At 51.4% G+C, this 27550-nt stretch overlaps 1 protein-coding gene across 1 annotated transcript; it reads left to right on the top strand.

Annotated features, from left to right (window-relative positions):
* Positions 1 to 13: 13 nt before the first annotated feature.
* CHRDL2 (chordin like 2) lies at positions 14 to 27550 on the top strand (the record flags this gene model as incomplete). Its single annotated transcript, XM_042893116.1, has 11 exons — positions 14 to 452; positions 7755 to 7867; positions 8388 to 8481; positions 9718 to 9860; positions 12777 to 12870; positions 14292 to 14347; positions 15570 to 15738; positions 16737 to 16931; positions 19614 to 19796; positions 24568 to 24660; positions 26318 to 27550. Coding segments are annotated over 11 exons (1659 nt in total), but the record flags the coding sequence as incomplete, so codon positions are not given.

Genomic DNA, 27550 nt, shown 5'->3' with positions numbered 1-27550 from the left:
AATACCAACAAACAAACTCTTCGCTCTCCCTAAAGGAGGCGCCTTTGATCGGAGCGAGGCGAACCCCGACGGGCACCGGCACCACCGGGACCTCCACGGGCATCGGTACCATCGGGCACCGGCACCGGGATCCCCAAAATACCGACACTACCGAGACCCTCCGGTCACCGATACCGAGACATCGCCGTGCTCCGGGCATCACCTTTCCCTCTGGGTATCCCCAGCATTGACACCGGGACAGCCCCGAGCACCGGCACCGGGAGCAGCACCGGGACATCGGTTAGCCACACCGCAGCAGCCGGGCTGTGACAGCACAGCACCCACCGAGAACAGGGACCGAAGCTCCCCGGGCACCGACCGCCGGGCTGAGATGCTCCCCGGCGCGGGTCCCCTCGCTTTCCTCCTCCGGTGTCTGCTGCTGCTCTTCGCCTCCGAGAGCCGAGCACGGGCTCGTAAGTAGGGGGCTGAGCCTCTGCTCCCCTCCGCGCCTCAGTTTCCCCATCTGGGGGGGTCTGCGCCCCGAGATGGAGCGGAGGGCTTTGAGGGCGGGGCTGGGAACGTGGGAGGTGGGCAAGATGGGCCAGGCTGGGCTCCCAAACCCTGCGGAGGGGATGTGGCCGTGGCCCCTCCACCTGCTGCTGGCCCCAGCTCTTTTTGGCGATAGACTGTAAGTTCAAAGTCCCTTCCTTTGGGCTTGATATTGCACAGGATAAGGAGCTGAACTGCTGCCCTTGTTGCCTGCGCAGATCCCATCCCACCTGGGTTCGTCTGAGAATGGGTGGAGGAATGAGCAGACTGGGGGAAATGACTCCCCCCAAAACAAAGCTGGGGACTTTACTCCTCACTCATCCCTTGCTCTCTCCTGCTCCTGCTCCCAGAGTGGGATGGGGAAGGGAAGTTCTGCACGTGCTTAGGTCTGCTCAGCAGCTTGAAGGTACCCAGGAGCTGTGTTTGGCTTGGGAGAGGCACTGGGACAGCAAGATTAGGACCCATCATGACCCTATGTTTATTCTCCCCTTTAATCTATTGAAATTCCGCTGGGCTGGTGGCTGCACTGGAATGATTTATCACCTGCTTGGTGCCAGAGCTGCGTTAGACTCCAGCAAAGAATCTTCCTCCTGGAGCACAAACCCAAAACATGAGCGCTGGGTTGCTTGTTCCAGGGGTTGGGAGGGCTGGGGGTCGGGATGTGAATGAGGAGTGCGTGGCAAAACATAGTGAGATTTCCAATCTCTGCTTCCCAGCGCTGTGTGCAGCCCTGGAGAGCATAAATCCAGGTGAGTTTGGCTCTTTTCCCTTCCCTGGGTTTATTGACAGCGCTGAGCTCAGCCCACAGCATCTGATATTGCACATGGATGTGGGTCTGACGCTCTGCTGTGTTAACTGTGGTGCCCACATTAGGAGAGGGATGGAGACATCCCCAGAGGGTGACATCGATGCTGGGTGAGGCGGAGGCACCCACTGGTGCTGGCAGAGCCCCTAAATTGGGCACAAGTCAATGATTTGGGACAGTGTGAGCAAAAGTACCTGGCCATAGCCCTCGATCCCAAGAGGATCCAGGTGTGTTTTGGAGACAGGATTGGAGCCCGCTGCATAGTATGGTGCAAAGGGCTCCAGGTGCCGCACAGCTAAGGACAGGGGGTTTGGTGACACCATTCACTCTGCCACTCACTGCCCCACATTTTGCTCGAGGCCAAGCCCTTAGGACAAATGAATGCAGGAATAAATTAGCTCCAAGCAGGCTCATCAGACAAGAGACCTACAGTGTGTGTCTTGGCTAAAAATAGGTGAGAAGCAGAAACGCTCGGGCTTCAATGGCAAGTCAGAAAAGAAGAATTTGCCCATAGAAACAGGCTATTTTAGGGGATTTACACTCTCAACTGGAAAAATATTGGAGGCACAGGTTACTGGGCTGAATGCTGCAGCCCGTCCTCTGTGAGCAATCCAGCACAAGAGCTTAACGCAACGGCGTGTTGGCTGGAGGACTTAAACAGCAGCATCTCTGGAGAGAGCAGGGCTTTTCCCCAGGAGCTCGGGAGCTGTTGTTCCATTGGTTTACAATGTGGCTTCTGGAGGAAGGGGCTCTGCCTGTCCTGCTTTAAACTCCTGTGCTGTGAGGGTCCGTGTGCTCCAGGATGGGAAGAACCAGGACAAAAAGCACAAATCCTTCTGGCTGCCATGGTAAGGGAGAGGTGAGGGCTGCGCACCCCGATTGAAGCATCCCTTTGGGGAGGAGTGGAGGTAAATGGGGCTCCATCCGCTGCTCCTGGGGCTGCAGGGATGAGCTGTGAAGCTGCATTTGTGGTACTGTGGGGATTTCCCAGCTCCTATAATTCCAAGAATAAATGCCCAGCCCGGAGCTGAGTAAGGAGAAAGCGTGGGAATTGATCTGGACATGAGTAGAGCGGTTCAGGTGCAACATGTCAAGGGCCCAGTGTGCTTTACTCAGTCCCTTTGCTGCATTCTAAACCCTTCATAAATACCAGGCTGTCAAGGGAGCGCCTGCACTTTCTACAGCAGACAGGGCTTTTTACACTTTATTTATGGCTGCTCTTAAAACTTGTAAACTGGTTTGCATAAACACCCCCCGTGCCTGGCATGGTGCTGGTTGCAGGTGCCTGATCTCTGAAAAAGCCAAGAGTGTGGCTGGGATGTGGGGCAGAACTGAGGGGGAGCAATGTGGGTTGTGGGGTTTTGGGGAAATCCCAGGCTGGGATTGGAGCGTGAAGCACAGCATCGTGTCTTTGCTGGAAGATGCAGGATGTCTCACTAGTGTCCTTTCTGGGGTATCTAATGTCCCTCATCCCTGAGCCCCAGGAGCAGTGGATGGAGCTCCATTTACCTTTCATTATGGGATCCCTTGGTATCCAGAGGGAAACTCCCAGGCACTGGGCTGATTTTACCCTAGTTTTCTGTGCTTTTGGGTCTTGTGGGTACTTTAGTCCCTTTCTGGCCATGGTTCAGGCTTTACAGTGTGAACCCATGCTGGGGATGGGTATGTGAAGGCTAGAGCTATTCAAGCAATGATGGAAAAGCAGCTTTACAACTCCCGTGATCAACTGGGACCCTCTTCACATGTCTGCCTCAGTCTAGGAGCAGGGGTTTGCATGCTCGCAATGTGTGTGCATGTTGTATGCATGTGGCTTGGCATCACTGAGATTCAGTCCCTGTGTCCACAGAGAAATGTCACGGCTACAGACAAGCAAAGGATGTTTTGACAGCAGAAAGTGGGATATTGGTAGTGTTCAGATTTAATAGTTTTCAGTGGTTCCTGCTAACAGACTGCTTTCCCACCTGCTTCGCCCCTTGGCTCAGCCATGGAAGAGCACTGAGGCAGCAGGATAAGTCACAGTGCATTGAGAAACCCCTGGGGACATCCATGTCCCTCCAGGCCACTGTGGAGGGGATGCAGAGAACTGGCTCACATGGGCAGTGCAGAGGGGATGGGAGAGCTTCAAGGGACAGGTCCCAAGGACATGCTGTCCTGAGGGAACTTGAACAAGTCCAGGAGATGTCCAGGGATGGAATGACCAACATCAGCTGGACTGATGGTCCACAAGGGTCTTGCGCATCCATGAAGGGAGGCTGAGGGGTATCAGTGTGGGCTCCCCTTGGTTTGTGGTCTCTTACTGGGACATGAGGATGTGGGATGACATCTCTGCTCCCCAGCAGTGGGGTTTTCTCAGGTTGAAGGACTTTCAGTGGTCACTGAAGGCAGAAGAGAAGGGATTGCTCCATCCTGTTGAGTTTATCACCTCAGGCTGCTGTCTCTGGATCACCTCATGAAGATGCTGCTCCAGTGGGTTCACGCAGCACCTCAGAACCTCAATAGCCTCATCTGGTGCTTAAATCTTCTGGTGCTTAAATCTAACCACCCAGGCTTTGCCATTCCCATCATGAGATTCTCCAGGTTGTATCCCCAAAGGCAGAGGGGTAGGAAGCAAAGAGGAGGAGAGGGGAGAAGGAAGGGAAGAGGAAAGGGAAGAGAGAAGGGGGAAGGGGGACAGGCTGATGCTTCTGTGTCCTTTTTGTCCCTGTCTTGGCCAGTCATCACTCTCTTCTTTACAACAGCCCTTGCTTACCTTACACCCCATCCATCTCACATCACATGCTGCCCTTGCTGCTCAGGATGCTATTCATGATAATTAATGATAACTGAAGATAATTAATGATAATTAAAGTCAATAAGCCCTGGGCAGAGCCTCAAGTGTTGACCAGGGGTGTCAGAGTCGTGCTCCTGGCACGCTCCCCAGCATGGTGTTGGCCAGTGCCTACCTGGGCTTTGCCAAATGCCCGGGCACTGTTTGGGGACAGCCTGTGCCAGATTGGTTTGGCTGTGAGTTGGACTGGGCCATGGCCCTTGTTGGGGCAGTTAGTGATTGGATTTAAGCAGATGGTGCTCACCCAATTGGATTGAATTGTATTGGAGCCATGGCAAAAGGTCAGGGATGCACACAACTCATAACGGTGTGCAGAAGAGAAGGATCTTTCAAGGAGGGCTCCTATGTTTGGTAAGAAAGTGGTCAAATGGGTGCTGATCTTGGAGGGTTTGGGAATGGGGAGCTCACCTCTTTGCACCTCTGCTCCTCATATTCAGGTCACACAGGGTCACTTGTGAGTGGGGAGCAAGCTTCAAACTGTGATTGTGTTGGGGTGGCGTGGGCCAGGCTGGGCTCTGGTCCTCTTCTCTGTCATCGTGGAGTCCTCCTTTGGGAAGAAAAGCAAAGTAGTGGCTTTGGATTCTGATGCTGCAGCCTTGAAAGTGCTCTGCAGCTCAAGAGCCCTCCTTGGAACATGAGAAGTAAAACAAGATGACTTTTGTGAGCGTGCTATTGCCGTAGATGCAATAAATAAGGAGACTGAAAGGCACGGGAGCGATTTACTGCCACAAATGGCTTTTCACTCACAGCGAATTGGGAAGATATCCAAACGTCAACCTCTGAAAATGAAATTATTAGCCTGGCATGGGAAAAAATGATCCAGAGCCTCCAGCTTTTAAGCCTCCTCCTTCCATCCATCCCAGCTTGCTTTTAACCAAATAGGCATACGTCTCTTGCCAACTACGCGGCATAGCGCTGCTGAGATGCCGACAAGCGTCTGCTGCTGCCCGGCGCTGCCACTCGGCTCTCATTTTACCAGCAGGTCTTCTGCAGACATGAATCAGGCTGCTTTCGAGGGCTGGACCCAAACCAGGTCTCCACTTGTGAAAAGCGAGTGATTAAATGTTTGGACGAAGCAGCCAACTGGCATGGGAGCCTGCAAGCCGAGCGGGGCTGTGTCACATGCAGGGAACTTGATTTCTTCACCCTCAGCATAATTCATGAAGATACTGTGAGCAGGGAGAAATGAAGTCATTTTCTCATCCTTTTGATGATGAGTTGTTGGTTCCCTTCCCTTCCCTTCCCTTCCCTTCCCTTCCCTTCCCTTCCCTTTCTCTCCCCTACCTTCACTTTCTCTCCCCTACCTTCACTTTCCCTCTCCTACTTCCCTCCTCCTTTCCTTCTCCCCTCCTCTCCTCTCTGCTTCCCTTCCCCCTGCCTTTGAAGAAACAACCTGGAGAATCTCGTGATGGGAATGGCCTCACATTGCTGTAAGGTTCAGGTTGGATATTAGGGAAAAAATCCTTCTCTGTAAGAGCAGTGAGGCACTGGCACAGGCTGCCCAGGGAGGGGGGAATCACCTTTCCTGGAGGTGTTCCAGAATCATGGGGATGTGACATTTAGGGATGTGGTCAGTGGGTGTTGTAGGATGGGTTGGGATTGGATGTGATGATTTTAGAGGTTTTTTCCAACCTTAATGAGTCTACGATTCTATGAACTCAACGAGGAGCTAGAAGTTGGCAGTGGCAGAGCGCCCATTGGGCTCATCCTGAGGATGCTCAGGAGCTGGCAGAAGGGGTGGCAGCCCACCACAGTGTATTCCTAGGAATGCTGCCTGCTTGCTGGGAGAACTTGCAATGAGGAGGTGGCAACTCCAGTGCTGGTGGCAGGAGCTGGGTGCCATGCCCCTGCAAACAGCCGCCCCCCTCTGCCTTCTCCCCTAGGGCTCTGTAAGGTTTTAAAGGCCTGTAAATGCTTCAGGGAATGTAAACATCTCAGCAACGTCATCACCCAAACTACCTCAAATCCCCTCAATGACATAATCTTTTAAATCACCTCCAGTTTTAGTGGGGCCGTAAGCACTTACAGCACTAATAACATGCGTGGTCGGGCATGTGCTTATTCACAACAGAAGCACCGGTGCTTCCCTCCAGCTGTTTGGGTCCCGGGGACACGTCATGGGATAGCAGGGGCAGCCACCGGGCTGCAGCAAAGTTATGGGGTCTGTTTTAACGTAGGTCTGGCTCAGTTCTGTAGGGCCAGGTGGGGCTGTTTGATGCGGGCATTAAGGATGGCTGAATTGGGTTGTTGTTGGGGGGTATGGACCCACAAGTCCTGCTGCATGCTGGTCCTCATCCTCCCGAGGGTGTGCAAGCAAAGAGTTGGAGCTGGAGGAGATCTGCTAGGGATCTACTGGAATCTGGGGTGAGAAGGGATCTCCCAAGGGTATCTCCTGCCCTGATGGTGTCCAACACCTCGCGTCCCTGTGCCATGGCATGGTTGGACCCATCTTGGCAGAGGGAGGGCTGTATCATTTCTGGGATGGAAGCCTCCAGTTCAGAAGCTGGAGTCTGGTTCTTCTCATGATGGTAGGATCAGAGAGGAATGGAAAAATTGTGAATTGTGGTTTTTGGGGTGAAGTTTTGACTTGGTCAGCCTGTGGTTTTTCAGCATCTCCTAAATATTTCCATTTAAAGTTGGGACATGTTAAAATTGCTGGCTTTTTATGGTGAGTTGAGCATTGTCTTTTCACACAAATGTCCTTTTTGTAAGAGCCCCTTGGGCTTGCTGACCCTCTGGGGCAACAAGTATATATTTCTCATGCAGAGACTGGCAGGGAAAGGTTGATGTCATGTTTGGGATCATCCTTTGTGCAGAGCCACAGCTTTTCTACCATCAAGAGTGAGGAATGGGTGGAGATGTCTCAGTGGTGAACTTGCTGTTCCCACGGACAGCCCCATAAAGGAAGAGACTGGTTCAACCAACACCATCCCAACCAGTGATGCCTGAAGCCCAGTGAAACCAAGGGGACTTTAACTGGTGGGACTGGGCAAGACTGCACCATCCTCCCTGTGCTGATGTGTTTGTCAAGGGATCTTTCAGATCTCTCTTACAGAGAGCAAAAGCTTTCCTTCAAAACGCTTTTCAACTCCCAAATGTCTTTTCCACTCCAAAATGTATTTTTTATTTACTCTTTTTTTCCATTTTTCCATTTTCTATTCTTCATTTCTCATTTCTTCTTATTCCCTTCTCCTTTCTTCTTCTCTCCCAAACTCAGACTCTCCTCTCTTCCCCACCACTCACAGCCCTTCTGGTTTTCCTGGGGGAAACTCCATCTCATTGTGTCAACCTGCAAACACCTGCCTGCCTTCAAATGAGGGTTTATTCTGACTTGTTCTAGAAGTACAGTACTATTTTATGCCTCAACAACACGCATTCTGTTCCTCGTCGGCATAAAGAAACCCTTCATAGTTAAGAAATGGTTTTGATGAATGTCTTCACCTTGGGGTTGGGTGGATGGGGTGTGACTGTCAGCTACTCATGGGTGATGGCACGAAGCCACCGATCCCTCCTTGCTCTGCCCATCACAGAGGAAGGAGAGCTCTCCTGAGGGCCATTCCTTCTCTCATGCAGTCTCTCCCCATTGGCTTTCAGGGCCGGATATGTTCTGTGACTTCAATGGCAAGAAGTACAGCCCAGGTGAGAGCTGGCACCCCTACCTGGAGCCGCAGGGGTTGATGTACTGCATCCGCTGCAGCTGCTCTGAGGTATGTCCCACATGCATTGCCCTAAGAGGTGGCAACCAGGGCATTCCCAGCTGGTTCTGGTGTCTAATTTGACAAGAGAAGATGCTTTCCACTAGATTAGTATATTTGCTTTTGATAAATCCCCATATCCCTCATAGATGTTGGGTTGACCTTGTGAGGGAGCCGTCTCGGCAGCATTGGTGGGCTGTGGGTGGAGGTGGCTCAAGCCTGCACTGGGACCATGGGTGATCATTGGTGATGATAGAGGAAATCATGAACTGGCAGCGAGCCTGAGCTGAGGATGGCGAGCCAGGAGCTGGATCGATGAACCTTGTGGGTCCCTTCCAACTTGGGATATTCTATGAATCTGTGAAGCCTCGGTTGGCTGAGTTCCACCAGCACCATCTGTCATGCTAAAGGGGCTATCATGCAACAGCCTCTTTCCCTAGAAGAACTCCAAGAAGGGGGCAGCTTTGAGAAGCTCCTTCTTTCCTTGGGGGATAGATGTGTAGCTGAAAGGATCGCTCTTGTCTCTCCCCAGAATGGCAACACGAGGTGCTATCGGATCCAGTGCCCCGCTCTGCAATGTGCCAGCCCCGTCACGGACCCCCAGCAGTGCTGCCCACGGTGTCTCGGTACGGGGCCATCCCATGGGGAGGGAATGACAGGAGCAAAGGGGAATTTTAGGAGAGGTAATGGCTTTTTGTTGCACCAGGGGATGTTCTGGTTGGATATAAAGAAAAAGGTATTTGCTGAAAGAGTGATAAAGCACTGGCACAGGCTGCCCAGGGAGGTGATGGAGTCCCTGTCCTTGGAGGTGTTCAAGAGCCACGGGGATGTGGCACTGAGGGACCTGATCAGTGGGCACGGTGGGTGTGATTTGGGGGTCTTGGAGCTCTTTGTCAACCTTAACCATTTGTGGTTCTATGACTCTGGGTGTGGACATGGCGCTGATGGGTTGATGATTGGACTGATTTTAGAGGGTGAATCACTCCCTGTGGCCTCCATGCCCGTGCTGTGCCAGGGACACAAAAGCTCCTTGTACCCTCTGGTTTTCATAGGAAGGAAGCAGAGAAACTGAGTCACAGGCTTGCTTACAGCTGTTTTTTGGACATAGATTCGTTATCATCGTCTGAGTGCTTGAGGAGCTGCACAGTGGTTCTGGGTTTGGTCTTGAAGTTATGGCAGCAATGGCAGCTCAGGCTGCTGGCATTGCTGTAGCCTGCACAAAAATGTCACTTTTTTGTAAGAGGACCCTTTAACAAATTGCTTTCTCCAGCTCCCCCCCCCCCCCAGCCTAAGGAGCCTTGTAGGGGCAAAACATCAGATCACAGATCAGTGACAAGTCTGAAGTCAGCACATGAAGCAGATCATTTGACTAGAGAAAGTGCTGGCTACAGGAGAAAGAATGTTTTTGAAGATCTTGCACAGTTTTTAAAAGTCTTTTTCTTTTCTTGGTTGTAATGACCTCTACCATCAACCAGAGTCAGATGAAAAGCTCCAGGCTCTGAGCTGTGCTTGTCCCTGCTCATTGATGGGGAGTGGGACCAGATGACCTTTAAAGGTCTCTTCCAACTCAAATGATTCTCTGATTCTATGCAGATAGCTTCTCCCAAGGGTAATTAGCTAAAAATGAACAACATCTGTCCAGGTTAAACCTTTGTGGCAAGCTCATTGCAGTCAGGGCAATTCCACTCTCCAAAAGCTTTCAGGCACCTGAGTCCTCACAAGCTGTGCCCTGCCCTGACCACTTCTTTGTAATAACTATGGTGTCTCAAAGCTCCTTGTTCTCTGGGTTGGGCTGAGGGGGGAAATCAGTTTGAGCACCCAAGCTGGCTCTCACCTCTCTGCTCTCTCCTCCTCCCTTTCAGAGCCAAATTCCCCTTCTGGTCTCCGAGCACCTGTCAGATCCTGCCAGTACAATGGGACAACGTACCACCAAGGAGAGATGTTCACCACCAGTGAGCTCTTCCCCAGCCGCCAGCCCAACCAGTGTGTGCAGTGCAGCTGCTCTGTAAGCCAGCGATGAGCCCTTGGGTTGGGAGGGCTTGGGCTCTGCAATTATCCTGCAGTGTCAAAAAACTCTGCAGGAGCAATCTGGGAAAATCAGTCTGAACGTCTGGTCACGTCTCTTGGTTGATGGAAATCCATGGTCCTGTCCTAGGCTAAGGTTCCTTAGGGTGCACAGCGGGCAAAGCTTTGTCCCAGAGGATGCAGAGTGGTCTGTACAGCATTCAGCTATCTCACCTGCCCCACTGAGATGTCTCAAGACATCTCAGGTTGGATATTAAGAAAAATTTCTTCTCCAAAAGAGTGGTGATGCATTGGCACAGGCTGTCCAAGGAAGTGGTGGGGTCTCTGTCCCTGTTCCAGAGCCATGGAGATGTGGCACTGAGGGATGTGGTTAATGGTTATATTGAGGGTAGGTGGAGGTTAGGCTTGAGGATCTTAGAAGTATTTTGCAACCATGATGGTTCTATGATTCTATGAATGAGCACAGTGGGGGTGGGTTGACAATTGCACTTGATGATTTTAGTGGTCTTCCCAACCTTAACGATTCCTTGATTCTTTGGAAAAGGAGAGCCAGAAGCCTTTCTGCACGTGTATTTGCTGCAAAATAGATGAGGTTTGTTGCAAAATGGATTGGGAGAGCTCATCTTGCCTGCAAGGTTACATGGGCATGAGGTGCCAGCTCTTGGGCCTCAGGAATTATTGGGATGAAGAGCCTGGAGTGGAGCAGAGTTGAACTCCAGATGTGATTTATGTCTCCCAACCACTGGTGTTGGGGTTTTGTGCCTCTAGGAAGAGCTTCTGCCCTGTGTGGTGGAGCTCATCCTGGAGGTGATGGCAGATAGGCTGGAGGCATTCATTGCAGAGCTGTTTATCTACCACCTCTCTGCCTCACCAGAGAGAAATCCCTCCAGCGATGTCCTGAGACAGGGCTTGCTCCACTCTGCCCTTTTCTACAGGCTGGAATCCTACAAAAACCCACTGAAAAGTGGCAAACTTCTCTTGGGATGGCACAAAGCAGCCTGGCCAGAGGTGATGGTGAATGTGTACAGAGCATGGGGCTGCACGAACCAGGAGCTGAGTGTTAGGAGATGAATGGGGGGGGATTCCTCCTTCTTGAGGAAGGGAGCTTAGGAGTGGTGTTGCTGGACTTGGATACTGCCATCAAAAAGAAGCGGGCACAGACATGGCTTTCACGAGCTGTCACACACAGCTCTGGGGGATACCAGGCTCCACTGCTCTGTGTTCTGCTTGCAGCAAAGAATTAAGCTAATGTTGGCCAGGAAAGAAAGAGGGGGGAGCAATTCCACTCCACATCACTCCATCGTGCCAAGAGCATGCACCTGGTGGCTACTGCTGAGCGGTGGGTTAGCTTTGATATCTGGCATACCTGCTTTTAGCCCTTGGTCTTTGGCTAAACTTGGAGCCAGGTGGCAAGAGCAATAGCTCATACTTTTAGAAATTAAACAGCTTTTAGGGCTTGTTCCTCTCTTACCAACCCCTGCTGGATGCTAGACCACCCTCTGACGGGGACAAATGCTGGGGAAGGAGCCCTCAGTCTGACCCCATGTGCTGTCTGACCCCACCATCACCAGATGTGGGGACACACAGACCTGCCTATCGCTCTTGGAGGCACTGGATCTCACTCCAGCTGTTTATTGGGTAGGATAATGCCTTGGATACAAAGCAGAAAATAAAAGGATGACCGTGGAGCCCTGCAGTGGTGGGGTCTTGCAGTCTGATCTCAGCTGTTAGAACAGCTGCGTGAACAGCTGGTGGAAACAGCTTCGAAAAGCATCATGAGACGAGAGCCTCTGGCTCAAACCCTGCTTCGTATGACGTGTTCTCTCTCACCCAGGGCAGGCCCTGGCTGTGACCTGCTGGTCAGAAGAAGGAAGAGCATGCCCCTATAGCCTGATCCTTCTCCCTGTAGGTCTGGACCCCATTGGATGTTCCTGAAGGCTTTGGTTTGCGACCTCCATGTGATCCACCAGACCTCCAGCCTCCTCTCTGTGTCCCCTGCACTGTCTCTTGGCTTTTGGATGGTCAGGGATGCTGCTGTGATTTTGGTTTTCTGGGGACATCTTGATTAACTTGTTTTCTATTGACCAAGAGCTTGGTGATGCCCTGGAGAACACTGCAGCATGGAGAAGAGAGCCTTGCTGGTGGGATCTGGCTGCTTCTGGGCTGCTGATATCTTTTTCAATCCTGCAAAGCAGCAAAAACTCATCCCTGCAGCAAATGGTTGCAATTCCATTGAGCAGTGTAGGACTGGGGTGCACAAGCATCAACACTGGCCTTTACTCCACGGTTTTCAGCTTTTCATTGTTTTTCCAAACCAGCCACCAAGTCAGGAAGGCCCACATCTGACCATCCATCCGTTGCTCTTGGTCCAGTGTCTTTGTGTGCTCTGTTCTGGAGTTACTGAATGAGAGAGAGGGCAGAGCTGTGAGATAGAGCAGGCTCTGGGTTCAGCATTGCGATTCCCCTTTCCAGCAGGTCCTCATCCTGGGTTGTATTAGGGAACAGGTTCTCGTGCCAATCTAAGTTGGTGCTATGCAGAGTTTACAGATCTGTGGTGGCTGTTCCAGTTCTGATAGCTCTAATGATGTCTCAGATCAGGGCATTACCTATCTTCATCCACCCCCTCCACTTGTGAGCATGTGGGTTGGCAATGGGATCCAGCCTTGCGAGGAGAGGGCCACCATGCCATGTCCTGCAAGTTGAAGAGTGGTGGGAGCAGATTTTCAGCGTTCAGTCACTGGGTGATTAGTGATACTTGAGGATGGTACTCTGGGGTGCTGATAATTTATGCCAGATCTACAATCAGAAGTGTTGGCACCCCAACACTGGGTGCTCATAGCTCTGTCTGGACATTGGCAATACTGACAATATATATTTTTTTGCTCTTCTCTCTTAGGAAGGCCAGATTTACTGTGGCTTGGTGACCTGCCCAGAGCTGCTGTGCTCCAATCCCCTAACCGTGCCAGATTCCTGCTGCCAGGTCTGCAAAGGTAAGAGGAGCTGCTCCTGAGCAAGGACTATGGGCGCAGGATTGCCACTACCTGACAGGAGCTATTTCAAGGAACTTCAGCAGGGTTTTGGAAGTCCAGCTTGTAATTTAGGCCACTTGCTATGTCTGAGTCACACCAGGAAAGAAAAGACAGGAGTTCCTTTTTTTTTCTCCTATGCTACCTCTCTAGCACTTAGTTGTGTCCAACCCCCCTACAGCCCATACACTGGCCATACACTTTGTCCCACCCCTGCTGCATCATGCAAGGGATGTGACCTGCACAGAAGACAACATCCTCCAGATCACTTGCCCACTAGGATGGATGTAGTTTAATTGGCCATGTATCAAGAGTGGTGCATGCTATTTCTCTAGGAGAGTTTCCAGAATGACCAGGGCTTGGAAAAGAGTCTTTTTCCACCTCAGAGCAGCATGGCCTTGGTTGAGTTTCACTCTTGAATTTGCTGCTGTTTTCCCTAACTCCCACCTAGGAAAGTGAGGAGAAATCCAGATCCGCATCTCTGGATGAGACCAATTCAAGAGCGAATGGGTGGATTCATGCCTTGCTAAGTTCACAGCTTGAAATGACACTTTAATCCCAATACCAGAGACATATATGAAGCTGGAAGACCACAGTGACATCCTGACCATGGTCACAGAGTGATCTGTGGGCACCTCCTTGAAACTGCCCCCTGCTGTCGTTTGTGCCCCTCTGTGCTAGGTTTGATGGCATCTGTAAGGCTTTGGTGACCTCACCACGAGCAGAGAGATTGAGAGTGTGGATGTTTTGCTCTGGGACAGCATCCTTTTAGAAGAGCTCATGTCCTACAGAAAGCCCTAAATGGGGGCCAGACGTGTTAAAGTCCTTTGCAGCCACTGTACGCCTTGGGAAAACCAGAGCCTGGTCCAGGTGGAGTTGGTTGTGGGACACCAAACAAGCAGAATTCACAGAGCTGTGGGCACCACCAGAGCTACCCTTGCACTTGAGGCACGTCATTGACTCAGCACTTCATCTGAAATGCCCCAATAGCCCCAAAGGGTTTATTTTTAATGCCATACCATCTCCACCACCTTGTACTTAATCTCTAGGGTGTTTCTATGCCACCTAACCTCAGCAGTACGCAAGGTCCTGCCTTTCTCAGGGCTGAGCTCTTGTTAGCTGTCAGTGGGGATAAAAGAGTTTTTGGGATGTGACACAGACGAGCTATGCTCCCATTTGCTTTGGATTTTTGGGCTGTGACACAGGCAAGCCATGCTCCCATTTGCTTTGGGTGATGTGAATCCCATTTGCAAAGCTCCACTCTTCCAAGAGCTCACAGGCAGTTCAGCACCCTGCAGAGAGCTGCTTTCAGTCATCTGGACCCCAGTGAACAAATCCTCATCCATCTCTGCAGTATTTCACTGGACCATGTTTTTTGCTTGCAGATGGCTCGTATGAGAAGTCTTCGGAAGAGGAACCCCTGCAGTTAAACAGAGGTGTTGTACGTGACATTTACATTTTAAAACTCAGTTTGTTTCTTCTAACACAGCCCCATTAAACATCTCAAAGAAAGCTATTTGCCCTTGGCTATAAGCTTTACAAGAAATGACCCAGCTTTGTGGGCAGTAGAACCACCGACACTTGGTTTGCAGCTGAGTCCTGCTTGGGAGTTGGCTTTAGGTGAGGGTTCTCAGCATAGACTGAGCTGTTAGGACTCTTGTCCTCTCCTCTGGAACATCTCTGCTGTCCTGGAAGAGCAGAAGACCTGTGGGAACTGGAAAACTTGGGTACTTCTCTTGATTGGCCAGTGGGTTAAAATGGGTGAAGGAGTTGAACAGAGAAATTCATATGAGACTGACAGTCATATGTGGCCTCTACCCATGGAGTCGGGTGACCCAAATCTATCTTTGAGAGCTTTTGCTTCAGATGTTGGGTTTTACTCTTCCCTCCCAAGCTCAAGGGTGTCCTCCTCCCATTCATACCTCCAACACTGGAGCTGGCCATGAGCATGCTTTCCCCAGGCTGTTTGTATCAGCAGCCCCAGCAAGGAAAAAGTGACTCCCTGGCTGCTCAGAGTTCATTCACGGTGACATTTCGAGGCTGGGCAGCCCATGCCAGCTCTTTGGGAGTAGGTCACTTACAGCTCCTGGCCCTTCCCTTTTCCATACTGCTGGGTGAAACGCCAGCGTCACACCTCCACCACCTATAAAACCTCCAAAATAGACACAAGGAGACCCTTTGTGCTGCATGTCTTGTCCCAGCACTTTGCTCTTGGGATATTCCAGGGATTTTATTCCTGCCAGCTGACAACGCTCCTGGTACCAGGCAGGTGAGAGGGCAGGATACAGCCCATGCTCACCTCTCCGATCCTTATGGTTCCATCATACAGATGCCAGGCCTCAGTTGCCCATTTCCCTACCAGTGTAGGACCCCAAATGACAGTGTAGGACACCATGAGGGTGTAACCTTGGATGTAGGTATTGTGTTGATGCTGCCACAATGAGAGAAGGTGACCCACATGCAGCCTACAGAGGACAGCAATGAGGGGCACTGGGACTAACTGCTCGTCACTCCTTAGACATTAATGGCACTGGGATGGCTCCTGCTCGTTGCTCATCCCTGCAGTCTCTGAACCTTCCCGTTCTGTGGCTTTTTGCAGCATGGAGTGAGAACAACCAAACCACCTGGGTCTGAGTCCCCTTGTTTTCTCTGACTGTTCCCAGAGGCACTCACAAGACCAGTGCTTGGGGGAAGCAATGAACAGAAAGCCACCTGGAGCCACCGCATCCACCGTGCTCAGTTCCTCGCTGGAGTTCATCCCCAGGAGCTTCAAACCCAAGGGGGGAGGTGGCACCACCGTGAAGATCGTTTTGAAAGAGAAGCACAAGAAAGGTAAGGGGAAGGGCCTGGTGGTCTCTGTGTCTCCTAAATTGCCTTCTCCAAGACTCTGGGTTCCAGAGAAGCTGTTTCAAAAGCAGCTTTCCAACAGTGACCCCCAACTCGCTCACTCACACAGCTGTCTCAGCCCTGGTGGCCCTGGTGGCCCTGACCCTGGGATCACAATCCCTTTTCTATATGAATCTCCAACCTCTGGGCTGGAGGAAGGCCAAACTTTGGGGTGTTTTGGAGATCTGGGACCTAGGAAGGGAGGTGTTCAGTTGAAAGATCTCACATGATCCTTCTATGGTCTTTCTGCTGCAGAGGGACAGGGGGTTCCCTCCTACAACTGCCTTCAGTGTGATGGGTCCATCGTGGTGCCATTGGCTTCCTCCTGGAAGGCAAAGATGGGGAGGAAACTGCATGGAGCCAAAAGGGAGGAGAGGGGTCCCTTCTCCTCTTGGGGACTCTCCCAGTACCATGCTTCCACAAAGGCTCTCTCCAGTCTTTGGAGATGAAGCCCTGGAGGAAATTTCTGGGACCTCCAAAAATTTGCATGCAAAAGTCAGCAGGTGGCACTCTTCACTGTGCTTGGTGCTGGTGGAGGCCTTGGAGGGACCCTGGGCTCATAGAAGTCAGGAGACAGGTGAGCTCCTGCCCACAGCTGCCCCATAACCCTACTTGACCCCAGCAGCCTCCACCTTCTGCAGCCTGGTCCCCATGTCCCATGGCACCTCCTGGTTGGGGAGGCTGTGATGTCCCCACGTCACTCTGCAGGTAGGTGTGTTGTTGGTAGGTCATGATCCTCAACGCCACGGAGCCACGCTCACTGTGTAGGGCCACAGTCCTCGAGGCTGTAGGGTTGTGCTCCCAAGGCTGTAGGGTCATGCTCCTCAAGGCTGCAGGGCCACTCATTTGTGAGATGTTGAAACCTGTTGAGCTCCGGCAGGCCTTGGATGTATGGAGAGAAGGAGGATTTATTCCTACTGGCATCGCTTTTCTCTCTCCTCCAGCCTGTGTTTACAATGGGAAGACCTACTCCCATGGAGAAGTGTGGCACCCCGTCTTCCGGCTCTATGGGCTCCTGCCCTGCATCCTGTGCACCTGCAGGGATGGTGTCCAGGACTGCCAGAAGATCACATGCCCCAAGGAGTATCCGTGTGACTCTCCGGAAAAAGTAGATGGGAAGTGCTGTAAAATATGTCCAGGTATGTGAGATCCTACCTGCTCCTGCAGCTGTCCTCCATTTCCTTCCTCAAGCTTTGGTTTAAAGCCCTGGGCATAAGGATGTATAGGGTTTCACATCACTGAATTCATGCCAGGTGAGTTCTGCAGAGCACACAGTGATGTAAGTCTGTCTTGGACTGAACTGAGATGAGGAAACTGATCCCAAAATGTTGCATGCGTTAAGTGGCTGTAGAATGGAGAAAGATGTCTGAAGAGCTACGTGCTAACAGTCTTCAGACAAGCAGGGAGGGGAGAGGGCCCACTCTGCTCTCCAGCCCTCAGTTGAGGCTTTGGAACAAAATTTAGTGGATTAACTGTGGCAGTTTGAAATCAGAAGGACACTGTCCAGGTGCTGTGGCACCCATGGTTTGGGCTGAGCTGGAGTTGAGGTCTTCATCCCTGGAAAGGGAGGGTTTGCCACGTAGCCATCAGTGTGAGCCAGGAGGAGCAAGGCTGGTCCTGGGGCTGGGATGTGGTGAAGTGATGTCTTCTTCTCATATGCAGTGGATCTGGGGTCTCTCAGCTGCTTCCTGGCCTTTGAAAAGCTGTTTATGCACAACACCAGACCTGGTACAAATGTGGCATAGCTTCAGATCTTCCCTGTTTCCAATGGAGAATGTTCTCTAGGTTACACCTCTTCTCATTATCATTCTGTACTGGATGTTCAGATGACGGACAACCTCTCCATAGAGAGGCTAAAGATACATGAGCCTGCCTGCAGATGTGGCAATTGCTGGGTCATCTTCTCAGATGTACACCTTAATGGAGGGGCCTCACCAGGAGAACAAGCAAGGGACGTTGTCAGGTTGAGGAATGGAGGGCAAATAGACTGCACAGCAATCTCAGCTGGGATTTTCAAGGTTTCCCCCTGCCAAGCAGGGAGGTGCTGGGACAGCCTCCCCTGGGGAGCAAAGGGCAGAATCTCAGCTTGTTTTAATAAGATTTCTGATATGTTTATGAGCAGGATTTATGACGTGGTGCCTGGTGGGAATGGGATGTGATGACTGAGCAGATCCTTTCCAGTCTTGCACTCCCATTATAGCAGTTCTCTCTGGTTTAAAGTCTACAACTTTCTCTTCTGGGATCTCTTGTCTGCTCTTCAGACTTCATTTATTTCCAGTTAAACACTCTGACCCAGCCAAAGTGACTTTCCAGTACTCATAGATAGCAATCACACACACACAATGCTCAGCCAAGTTACATGCTTGTCCTTTCCTTCACTGCATGGCGGTTTCGCCGTCGTCATTTTCCAGGCAGTTTCCATGGTCCTGTCCTCCTCTTGCTCCTCTGTACGCTGTAGCTTGGAGGGAAATGCTGCCTGCTTTCTGTTTGCAAAAGGGAAATTGCTGCGAATGCATTGGTTGGGAAACAGCCACCATTGGTGTGGGGAGAAGTGGTGGCCAGAAGGGTCCCTACTCCTCCTCCTTGACGTGTTGGCCATCAAGTGGCTCTGGTGTAAAGCTGTGAGGCTATTAAATACCTGTTGTACAAGAGCATGTAGCTCCTTGCTGGTTGTGGATGCGGGGTTGCCTTGAGCGTTGCAAAAAGCAGCCCTGGTGCAGATGAAATGTGAGGGATGGAGGTTCTGCACCCAGATCCCATGGTGACAGGGGTGAGTGAGGGTAGTGGCACCTGGTTGTCCTCCTGGGTCTCGTTGGGGCTGCAAAATTGAACACTTGTTGCTGAAAAATCCCTGCTTTGCGCTTCTTTACATTGAAATTTCCATCCCCTCTCTACCGGTGTGTGCAAAGAGTAGCTCAGGATCACCCCAGAAAGCATGGGGAGGGCAGAATCAGGCCTAAAATAACCGTCCTACTAAAATAAACCCCACGTCTCTATTTATAGCCAAACTTTCTTTCGAGTAGTGTAAAAAGCTCCAGCATCCAAAACGACGGGGGAGAACAAGGCTAAATTCAGCTGAGCTCCTCTGCGTTCCAAGGACCACAACCAAAGGCAATAAATCTCCTTCCAAAACCGTGGGGGATTCTTCATTACTCCAGAAACAACAACAACAACAACAACAACAAGAAATGAGCGTCTCTTCTTCACCCAAGGGTGTTGGAGAAGTCACACAGGGTCCTGGAGATGTTGTGCCAATTGCTGCGTGCCTGGACCAACGCGAAGGAGCTCTGCGTGGGGAGGGGGCTCAGTTTGGGGCTGAGCCCACCCGTGGGGCTGGGCTGGGCACTGTGCCCAGGCAGCACAGACACGGTGCTGGCTCCCGTGCTGTGGGCTCATCTCTCTGCCTCACTGACGTTGCTTCTGTGAGATGGGAAGGCTGGGCTTTGCTGCATGGTGTTGGCACCAAGGTGGTGGTTAGAAGGGATGCAGGTGGAGAAAATCACCCTGCTCCATCGCTGCTGCTATAGGGGCTGCTAAAACCAAGGGGAGTTGAAATTACGGAGGTGGGCAACTCCACAGACCCTGTATCAATGTCTTCCTTTGTCAACATCTCCTTTTGTCAGCATCTCCCTTTGTCAAGATCACCCTTTATCAACATCCCCTTTTATCAATACCTCCCTTTGCTTCCAGCCTTGATGTCTTTGTGCCTGTTGGGATCCAACCCCAGGTCTGAGCCTTCTCTTCCAGCCTTTCAGGAACCTGCTCCACCTCCTTCGTGTTGCTCTTGCCCTATTTAATGAACTGTTCTTCTCTGTGCCCAGAAACCAGAGTCAAACCCACTGATGAAATCATCACTGAGAGATGTGGCAAGGCCCCCAACCACGTCCTGGTGTACATGTTTGTGCCACCGAGCTCCGAGAACTCCAAGGAGATCCTGAGGACAGTCGCTATCGAGAAGGAGCTCACGGAAGAGGTGGAAATCTATAACTGGAAGCTGATTAAAGGTGAGTCCCACAACAAAGCCAGCCAGCAATGGAGATCTGTTTGGACATGTGCTGCTTTCCAATCATAAATCATTAAAGGCTGGAGAAGACCACTGAGATCACCAAGTCCAACCATGAACCCATCACCACCATGCCCATGAAGTCGAAACCTGCTGACAGCAGGCTGGCTTTTCTGTTTCCACTTTCTGCACTCTTTTGCTGTAGTTGCATGCAGGCATGGTGTTGGAAACCACTTTTGATCCCAGTGTACCCAGCCAGAAGCTGCAACACCATCCAGTGGCACAGCATCTTGGATGGCTGAACTAGGTGTTGGTGGTTGGGCAAGATGATCTTAGAGGTCTTTTCCAACCTGAATGAATCTATGATTCTGCATGGGCAAACAAGGCAGAGGCTGTGGGGTTCTTCCTCAAAAACCCACCTGCTTTCATGCCAAACACATGGAAAACTGAAAAAAAATACGTATTGTAGTCATTCTGTATCTTTGCTTTTGTCCTTTCTTGTTCCTGATCCACCAACTGCTGGGAACAAAGCTTGCCGAGCTGCATGCAGGGAATATGAGCTGCCCCAGCCTGCTTTTTGGAAAAGGGGTTTGGGATGTTTGGTTGGTTCACACTCCAGCAAAGCACAGTACAGACTCTGTCAAACGACACTGATCTTTTGCACTCTCTGTGTACATCTAGCTGTGCCACACTCTCATGGACCAGCTCACCACCCAAGTTGCATGATCTCGTGAATCTTTGTGTCTTGTTTCTTCTGGGCCTGGGTGCCCAAAACAATGTTCCAGCCTCAAATCTTCGTTGGACATACTTACAAAAACTTGTGCCCAAGTTTGGGGCACTTCGGGTCAGTTGTGCCCTACCTGTGGACACAGCGACCTTCAGAGCATGGAGCTGGGTGTCTTCTGGACACCTTTAAACAGATATTCTGCTCTCCTGGGTGTGTAGGTGTCTCACTTCACTCCCTAAAGGAGTTCTTATCCCTCTTGGGGCTGTTCCCAGTCTTACTGCCCTAGTGGGCAATATTGGTGGTAGTTGGCTGGTTGGACAAGATGATCTGAGAGATCTTTCCCAACCTTAATGATTCTGTGATTCCATGGTCTTCCCAGCCACTTAGGGTGGGTGCATGTGTATTAATCAGAGAAATTGCCTCCAGAGATGGAGCTGTGGCTGTCGCCATGTTCCCACCCACCCCCCTCCATCCCCCACGTTCCTCCTCTCTCCATCCTCCCCCAGCACAGCGAAGCCTCCTTCACAAGGGCACCTTGTAGCTGGAGGACAGCTGAGCTGCACTGTCTGGGCCCCCCCTCTCCCCCCCTCTTTTCCTCTCCTTGCTGCTTGGCAGAGGTCACCACCCAAACCTTCTTGCCACCTTCTGAGGCCAAAAGCTTCGTGTCTGCACGGAGCTCCCGAGCCCTGCCAGCCAAGGACAGGGGAGGCCCTTGTCCCCGAGGCCAACACAGCTCTTTTGCTTGGCAGAGCAAAGTGTTACTATTGGGAAAGAGCATGAGCTCAGTCACATATGGATTCCACCTCTCCATGGTCCATCACTCTACCAACAGAGCAGCGTGTGTGGAACAGGGAGCCTGCAAGTCACGCCTGGAGCCTGTCCATCCACCTTTGTATGGCTTACCATCCTACGTGGCCTCCTCTATTTCTGTGCTGGATGGTTTCCTCCTCGAGGCACCGAAATAGAGGAGAAACTGACAGCAACACCCAGCCCAAACCTCTACCCACCTTTCTGATGATGCCCCTGCACGAGTCACAGTGTGGGCTTCTCCACAATTTTAGGGGTCTGAATGGCTCAGGAGGTTTGAAATGTGACTTTCTGATGTTTTGGAGAAGGAACTTTTGCAGGCAGTGTGGACAAAATGGATGGAATCAGAAAGAGACCAGCACTGTTCAGAGGCTTGTCTTTGCCTCCTGTACTTGGAGGTGCAGTGCCCCACGGACCTCTTTCACACTGCTAGGCTGGGATTAGACAATGACCCAAAGATCCTGTTTTGTCCTGAAAATCTGTGGCTCTGGGACCTTCAGCCATTCCCATCTGGGTGTATTCTCTTGTTATGTGTGCTTGTAGATCTCCTGCCACAGAAAATCTATGGTCTGTATAATTTCTTCCAGAGCCACAAACCCTTTCTTTAAGGAGAACTGTTCCCAACATGCAGCCTCCCTGTAGATCACACTCCTGCCCTTGAATTCTCTCTGGGTTGGGTGTTTGGTGACAGCAGACTCCTTTCCCCTGATGCATATGAAGATGCCATCATCTCCAGCCCGTGTCATCTTCTCCACCCTCTAATCAGTCCTTCCTTGACATTAGCAATTTCTGGTCCTTTGGTCTGGTTGTTAGCTCATTCCTTGCACTCCATGATATTGGAATCTATCTGCTTTTTGCCTTGAGGTGGTGTATAAAGCACCAGGAGGGGTGAGAAGAGGCAGCCCCACCACCTCCCTCCATCTCATCCTCCTCAATGCCAGCATCTGTTGGGCAGGAACAGACTGAACTCTACAGACTCAAAAGGTGGGCCTGGGTGAATCTAATGAGGTTCAACACAGCAAAGTGCCAGGTTTGGCATTTGGGCTGGAGGAATCCCAGGCATCCATACAGATGGATGGAGCGGTGCTTGAGAGCAGCCCTGCAGAGAAGGACCTGGGGGTCCTGGTGGATGAAAAACTGAACATGAGCCAGCAGTGCTCCTGCAGCTGGGAAAGCAAATGGGATCCTGGGCTCCATCAGCAGAGGGGTGGCCAGCAGGGACAGGGAGGTGATTGTCCCTCTCTGCTCTGCTCTTGAGGCCCCATCTGCAGCACTGCATCCAGGGCTGGAGCCCCCAGCACAAGAAAGACAGGGAGCTGTTGGAGAGGGTGCAGAGGAGCCACAGAGATGAGCAGAGGGCTGCAGCACCTCCCTGCAAAGACAGGCTGAGGGAGCTGGGCTTGTTCAGCATGGAGAAGAGAAGCTGCGGGGTGACCTCAGTGCAGCCTGCAGTGCCTCAAGGGAGCCTGCAGATAGGAGGGGAGTCAGCTCTTGGAAAGGGGAGATGTCAGCAGGACAAGGGGAAATGGTTTGGAGTTGAGGGAGGGCAGCTTGAGGTTGGATGTCAGGGGGAAGTTGTTTAGAGAGAGAGTGGTGAGGTGCTGGAACAGCTGCCCAGAGAGGCTGTGATGCCCCTGTGATCCCTGGAGGTGTTCAAGGCCAGGTTGGATGGGGCCCTGGGCAGCCTGGGCTGCTGTGAAACGTGGTGGGGGTTGGAGCTTTGTGATCCTTGAGCTCCCTTCCAACCTGGGCCATTCTGTGATTCTGTGATCTGCTGGCATTGCCCCATCTTCTAGACTTTGCCTCCCACAATCCTCATTCTTCACCAGCTCCATCCATGTTGGCTTTTCATTACTTACAGACCCGGGTTAGGTACTCATGGACATGGTCAGCAGGCAGTATTGGTGGTAGGTTGGACTGGATGATTCAGAGATCTTTCCCAACCTGAATGATTCTATGATTCCATGGGCAGCAAGAGCAGACTATTCTCATCCCCTTGTGAGTGCTGACTCGACATCCGCGTTCCTCCATGGCTCCCCAGCTCCTGGAATGTGTCAGAAATGACCATCCAGAGACCACACATCTCAGCCAGCTCTCCGGGGGCTCTCAAGTGTAAATTATCCAGGTCGGTCGATTAAACGATGTTTATCTCTTGTGGCTCTTGTTTAAAACAACCTCCCGGTTACTGGTGGAAAGTGCTTCATCAGCCCCAGGGCTGTGAGCACACCCTCCTGCTCCTTTCTAAGTATAGAGAGAAGGATTTATGGAACACTTGTGCCTTCCTTGCGTCATTAACACTTTTATTATCTCCATCCAGCGTCTCCTTTTGTTACTGGTAGGACTCCATTTCCCGACCCACTTACAGGGCTTATTAATAGCCCAACCGGCCTCATATTTCTCCCGATGCATTAAGACTTCCCGTATTAACTTTCCACGCTCCACAACATCCCATTTGGATGGATCACACGCTGCTTCCCATCCGTTACACGCTCACCGTATGTGTAACTGCTGCTGGGAAGCAGGAAGGTCTCTTACCCAAACAGAGAGAAACGACATCAGACATCAGTGCAATGCGGGGCACGTGGGAAGGAGCTGGGAGAGGTATGGGGAGGATGTGCCCTACATAGCTGCCCCCTTCATCATGCTTCCATACAGGGATGAATATCCTGACCCCTTAATCCCACGGAAAGGTCACTTCCGTTGCTAAATGTGTGGTTTTCTCATGTCAGACATCTGACTCAGGCATCCCCTGAATGGGAGAGTGCTGGTGTGGGCTGAAATATCCATCTGAGGTCAGCTGTGCGTTTCCTGTCCTGGAGAAGTTACAGGGCTGGGGGCAAAGGAATGGAAAAACTTTGGTCCTGGCTGCTTCAGGGCTGGGCACGGTAGTCTTTACCACCCATAATGATTCAATGAGTCTATAAAAAGGAGGCAGAAGGAGGTAGGAAAGACCCCCGTTGGATGGATGGCATGGGGAGAGCGAGTGGAGAGGAGAGGGATCCGGGATCCCATTGATCCCAGCTTTGTCCCTGTGATGGTTTCTTGGAGTTCAGAGCTCCTCCAGTGCAGTTTGGAAAAGAGATTTCTCCCAGTCCTACACTGGGCACCCCAACCTCTCAATGAGTTTTGTTGGACCCCACAACCTAAATCCTTGGGTTGTGTGCATGAGGAGGGGGTGGAGATGTGTACCAAAGCCACGCCGAGCCCTACAGCAATGCCCCCATGCTTCTCTCTGCAGGGATATTTCACTTGATCCAAACCAAGAAGATCAGCAAGCAGGAATTCAAGCAAGAAGCACAGAACTTCAGGCTGATCACCAGGACGAATGAAGGTAAAGAGCCCCTTTGTCCCCCTTCCCCTCCTGCTGGGTCCCACCACCCCGTGCTCTCGGTCAGTGGCCACATTTTCTCTTTATGGGATTGCAAAGGGCAGCCAGCTTTCTAAAAGTGGACGTGCTCTTGTGAAACGCAAAGGCGAGATCCCTCCAAAGCCCGTAAAACTGTTTGGTTTTTATATCTGATCCGTCTGGTGTGACGGGGCGGGGAGCGAAATTATGCGAGGGATTTGAAAGAAATAAACTCTGGAATATCTTTGAAAATCATTCTTAATGTTCTTGGATGTGCGTAAATGTTACAAAAAAGGGAGGAATGCTGGTGCACACGTGCCTGCGCAGAACGAAACTGCCGCGCTGTTTCCCTTTGGCTGCCTCTTTGCCTGGGCTGGATTAGGGTTTAATGGGTCAGGCTGGGATCGAGGCCATTCCCGTGTTGCTCAGCATCCATGGGTCAGGGTATTGGCTGCCCATTATGAAGCAGTTCACCCAGTGATGGTGTAGGTGAAGGTTGGTTTTCACCTTCAGGCCATTTGAGACAGCACCTCGTGGCCAAGCGCTGAGGGATTTTCAAGTCTCTGCTCTCAGGTTGGGCTCCACACTGGAACGGGGTCTCTGCCCCTCACTGGGACTGTGGGGAGGTCAATCAGCTATAAGGGATGCAGAAAAGGGCTGAGCTTCCTCCAGCATCTCTGAGGTGCATGGCAATGCTTTAGGGGAACAGTGGGAGGGGTTGGGGCGGGCTCAGTGCCTGTTTTTGGGGTGATGCTTTTGCTTTGCAGGGAGTGTATTCACAGGGAAACCCTGGAAAAGTCGTTGATTGAGATGTTAATTGCATTGTGAGAGGCTTGTGGAGCTCTGCTTGAGAGTAGAAACACAGCAAGGAGGGGAAAGGAAATAGGGGGTGGGGGATGGGGTGAGGGAGTGAGGGTGGGGAAAAGAGGGTGAGATTAAGAGGATAGAGGATGAGGATAAGCAAGAGTGAATGGGGGATGTGGGAAAGGGTAAAGGGATAAGGAATAGAGGATCATTAGTCATAGAATAGCTTGGGTTGGATGGGACCTTAAAGACTGTCTAGTTCCAACTCAAGAATAAGAAAAAGGGAATAGGGAAAGAAGATAAGGAATAGAGATAAGGCATGGAGAGAGGGGGTGGGAATAGGGCATGGGGATAGGGAATGGGGGTGGTGGATAGGAGATAAGAGGTAAGGGATTAGGGGAGGGGGGGAAGAGGAAGATGATAGGGGACAGGGAGCAGAGGATAGGGAACAGGGATAGCTGATAAGGGATAGAAGTTAAGGGATAAAGAATAGTGGATAGGGGAGGGAGGATAGGGGATAGGGGATAGATGATAGAGGATGGGGACAGAGGATGAGGGGTAGGGAACAGTGGTTATGGGATAAGGGTTAGGGGGTAGCAGTCATCTCTGGCTGCAGCCCCTGGTGTTCCAGTGGGAGACACCAAAACCCCTGAGCATCTCTCGGCCTCAGACCCATTGTAGTTGTGAGATGACAAAGCCTCCAGCTCATGGGGCTGCTGATGAGCTGCTCTGGCAGTGGCCCCCAGGGGCAGTAGGTGTGATGCAGAGGGCAAGTGGGCTTTCCTGATCCCAGTAACTGAGGGTGAGTGCTAACCAGTGTCCATCTCTGCTCACCCAGGTCACTGGAACATCTTCCAAGCCCAGACATCAGAGCTGAGGATGACAGAGAGCCCAGAGAAAGAAACAAAGAACTTGTAAAGAAAAAAAAAAAAAAAAGAAAAAAGAAAAAAAGAAATAACTTTAACCTAGCTATTGATTTATCTACACCCACACACACATACACACCTACACATATATACGAAGAAAAGTTGCATTATTCAATAGACTGGCACAGCAATAAGAGATACACTAGTGTAAATGGCAGCAGCTCCAGCAGATGAACCAAACCCAACCACCACCACCGTGTCCACACCAAAGCCACCAGGGCAACATGATGTCCCTCAGAGTGCTCCAGTGGGACTGGAGGAGGCCATCGTGTCTCCTGCTGCTGAAGGAGCCAGGTGGGCAGAGGGGGAGTGCAATGTGAAGACAGGAGGCATTTCTGGGAGCCAGCGACCAAGCAGGATGAGAACGTGCTTTGGAGCATCGTGATGACCTGCAAGGAGAGAAGACTTATCTCTGTCTCCTTTCTTGGAGGCCCTGTGATCTGCAAAAGTGGTTGTTGTTGTTGTTTTCCCAAATATCCTCCAAAGGGTATTGAAAAATCTTGAGTCTTTCCTCCCGATTCACAATGGTCTGAGTTGGAAGGGATCCCTAGAGGCCATCTGGTCCAAATCCCCAGCAATGAACAGGGGCACCCACAGCTCCCTTGGATGCTCTGTTTCGGCCATTTCCCTTCTTTGCACGTCGTTTTTGGAGGACCCACCTGCTGACAGCATGGAGGGGAGCCAGGGGCATGGGGTGGTGGCACAAATTTAGGTCCAACAGAACCAAAACTGCTTCTCATGCTGTGGGGGTGGAGGAGGTGCCACTCGATTGCTGGTACCACCTCTTTCTGTCCCCCTGTCCCCCCTGCAAGAATGTAACCTCCGGCACTCGCCGCTCGCTGGCTCTGAGACTCCAAACACTGCACTAACGAAGCGTGTCATTATGCTCTATATTTATCTATATCCTACATACTATCTTCTGGGCTGTATTCACAGGAGGAGCATCTCCCAAAGGGCAAACAGGGCCATTCCTGCAGCACGGAGAGGAGGGAGTGCAGCAGCATCTCTCTCCCCCAGACTGGAAATAGCTTTGGGGGATTTTCAGGTCGTTTGGGTACATGTATTTACCCCCAGTTTCTTGTTTTATTCTGTTTTGATAAATCTATTTATTTGGAGATCCGGATCTGTCGGATCAATCTGATTAA

The sequence above is a fragment of the Lagopus leucura genome, unplaced genomic scaffold (assembly GCF_019238085.1).
Source record: "Lagopus leucura isolate 7727_CA_CO unplaced genomic scaffold, USGS_WTPT01 210-4_obj-0_obj, whole genome shotgun sequence".
Classification (NCBI taxonomy): domain Eukaryota; kingdom Metazoa; phylum Chordata; class Aves; order Galliformes; family Phasianidae; genus Lagopus; species Lagopus leucura.
Note: the sequence above shows the minus strand (reverse complement) of the source record. Positions and strands in the feature narration are given on the sequence as shown.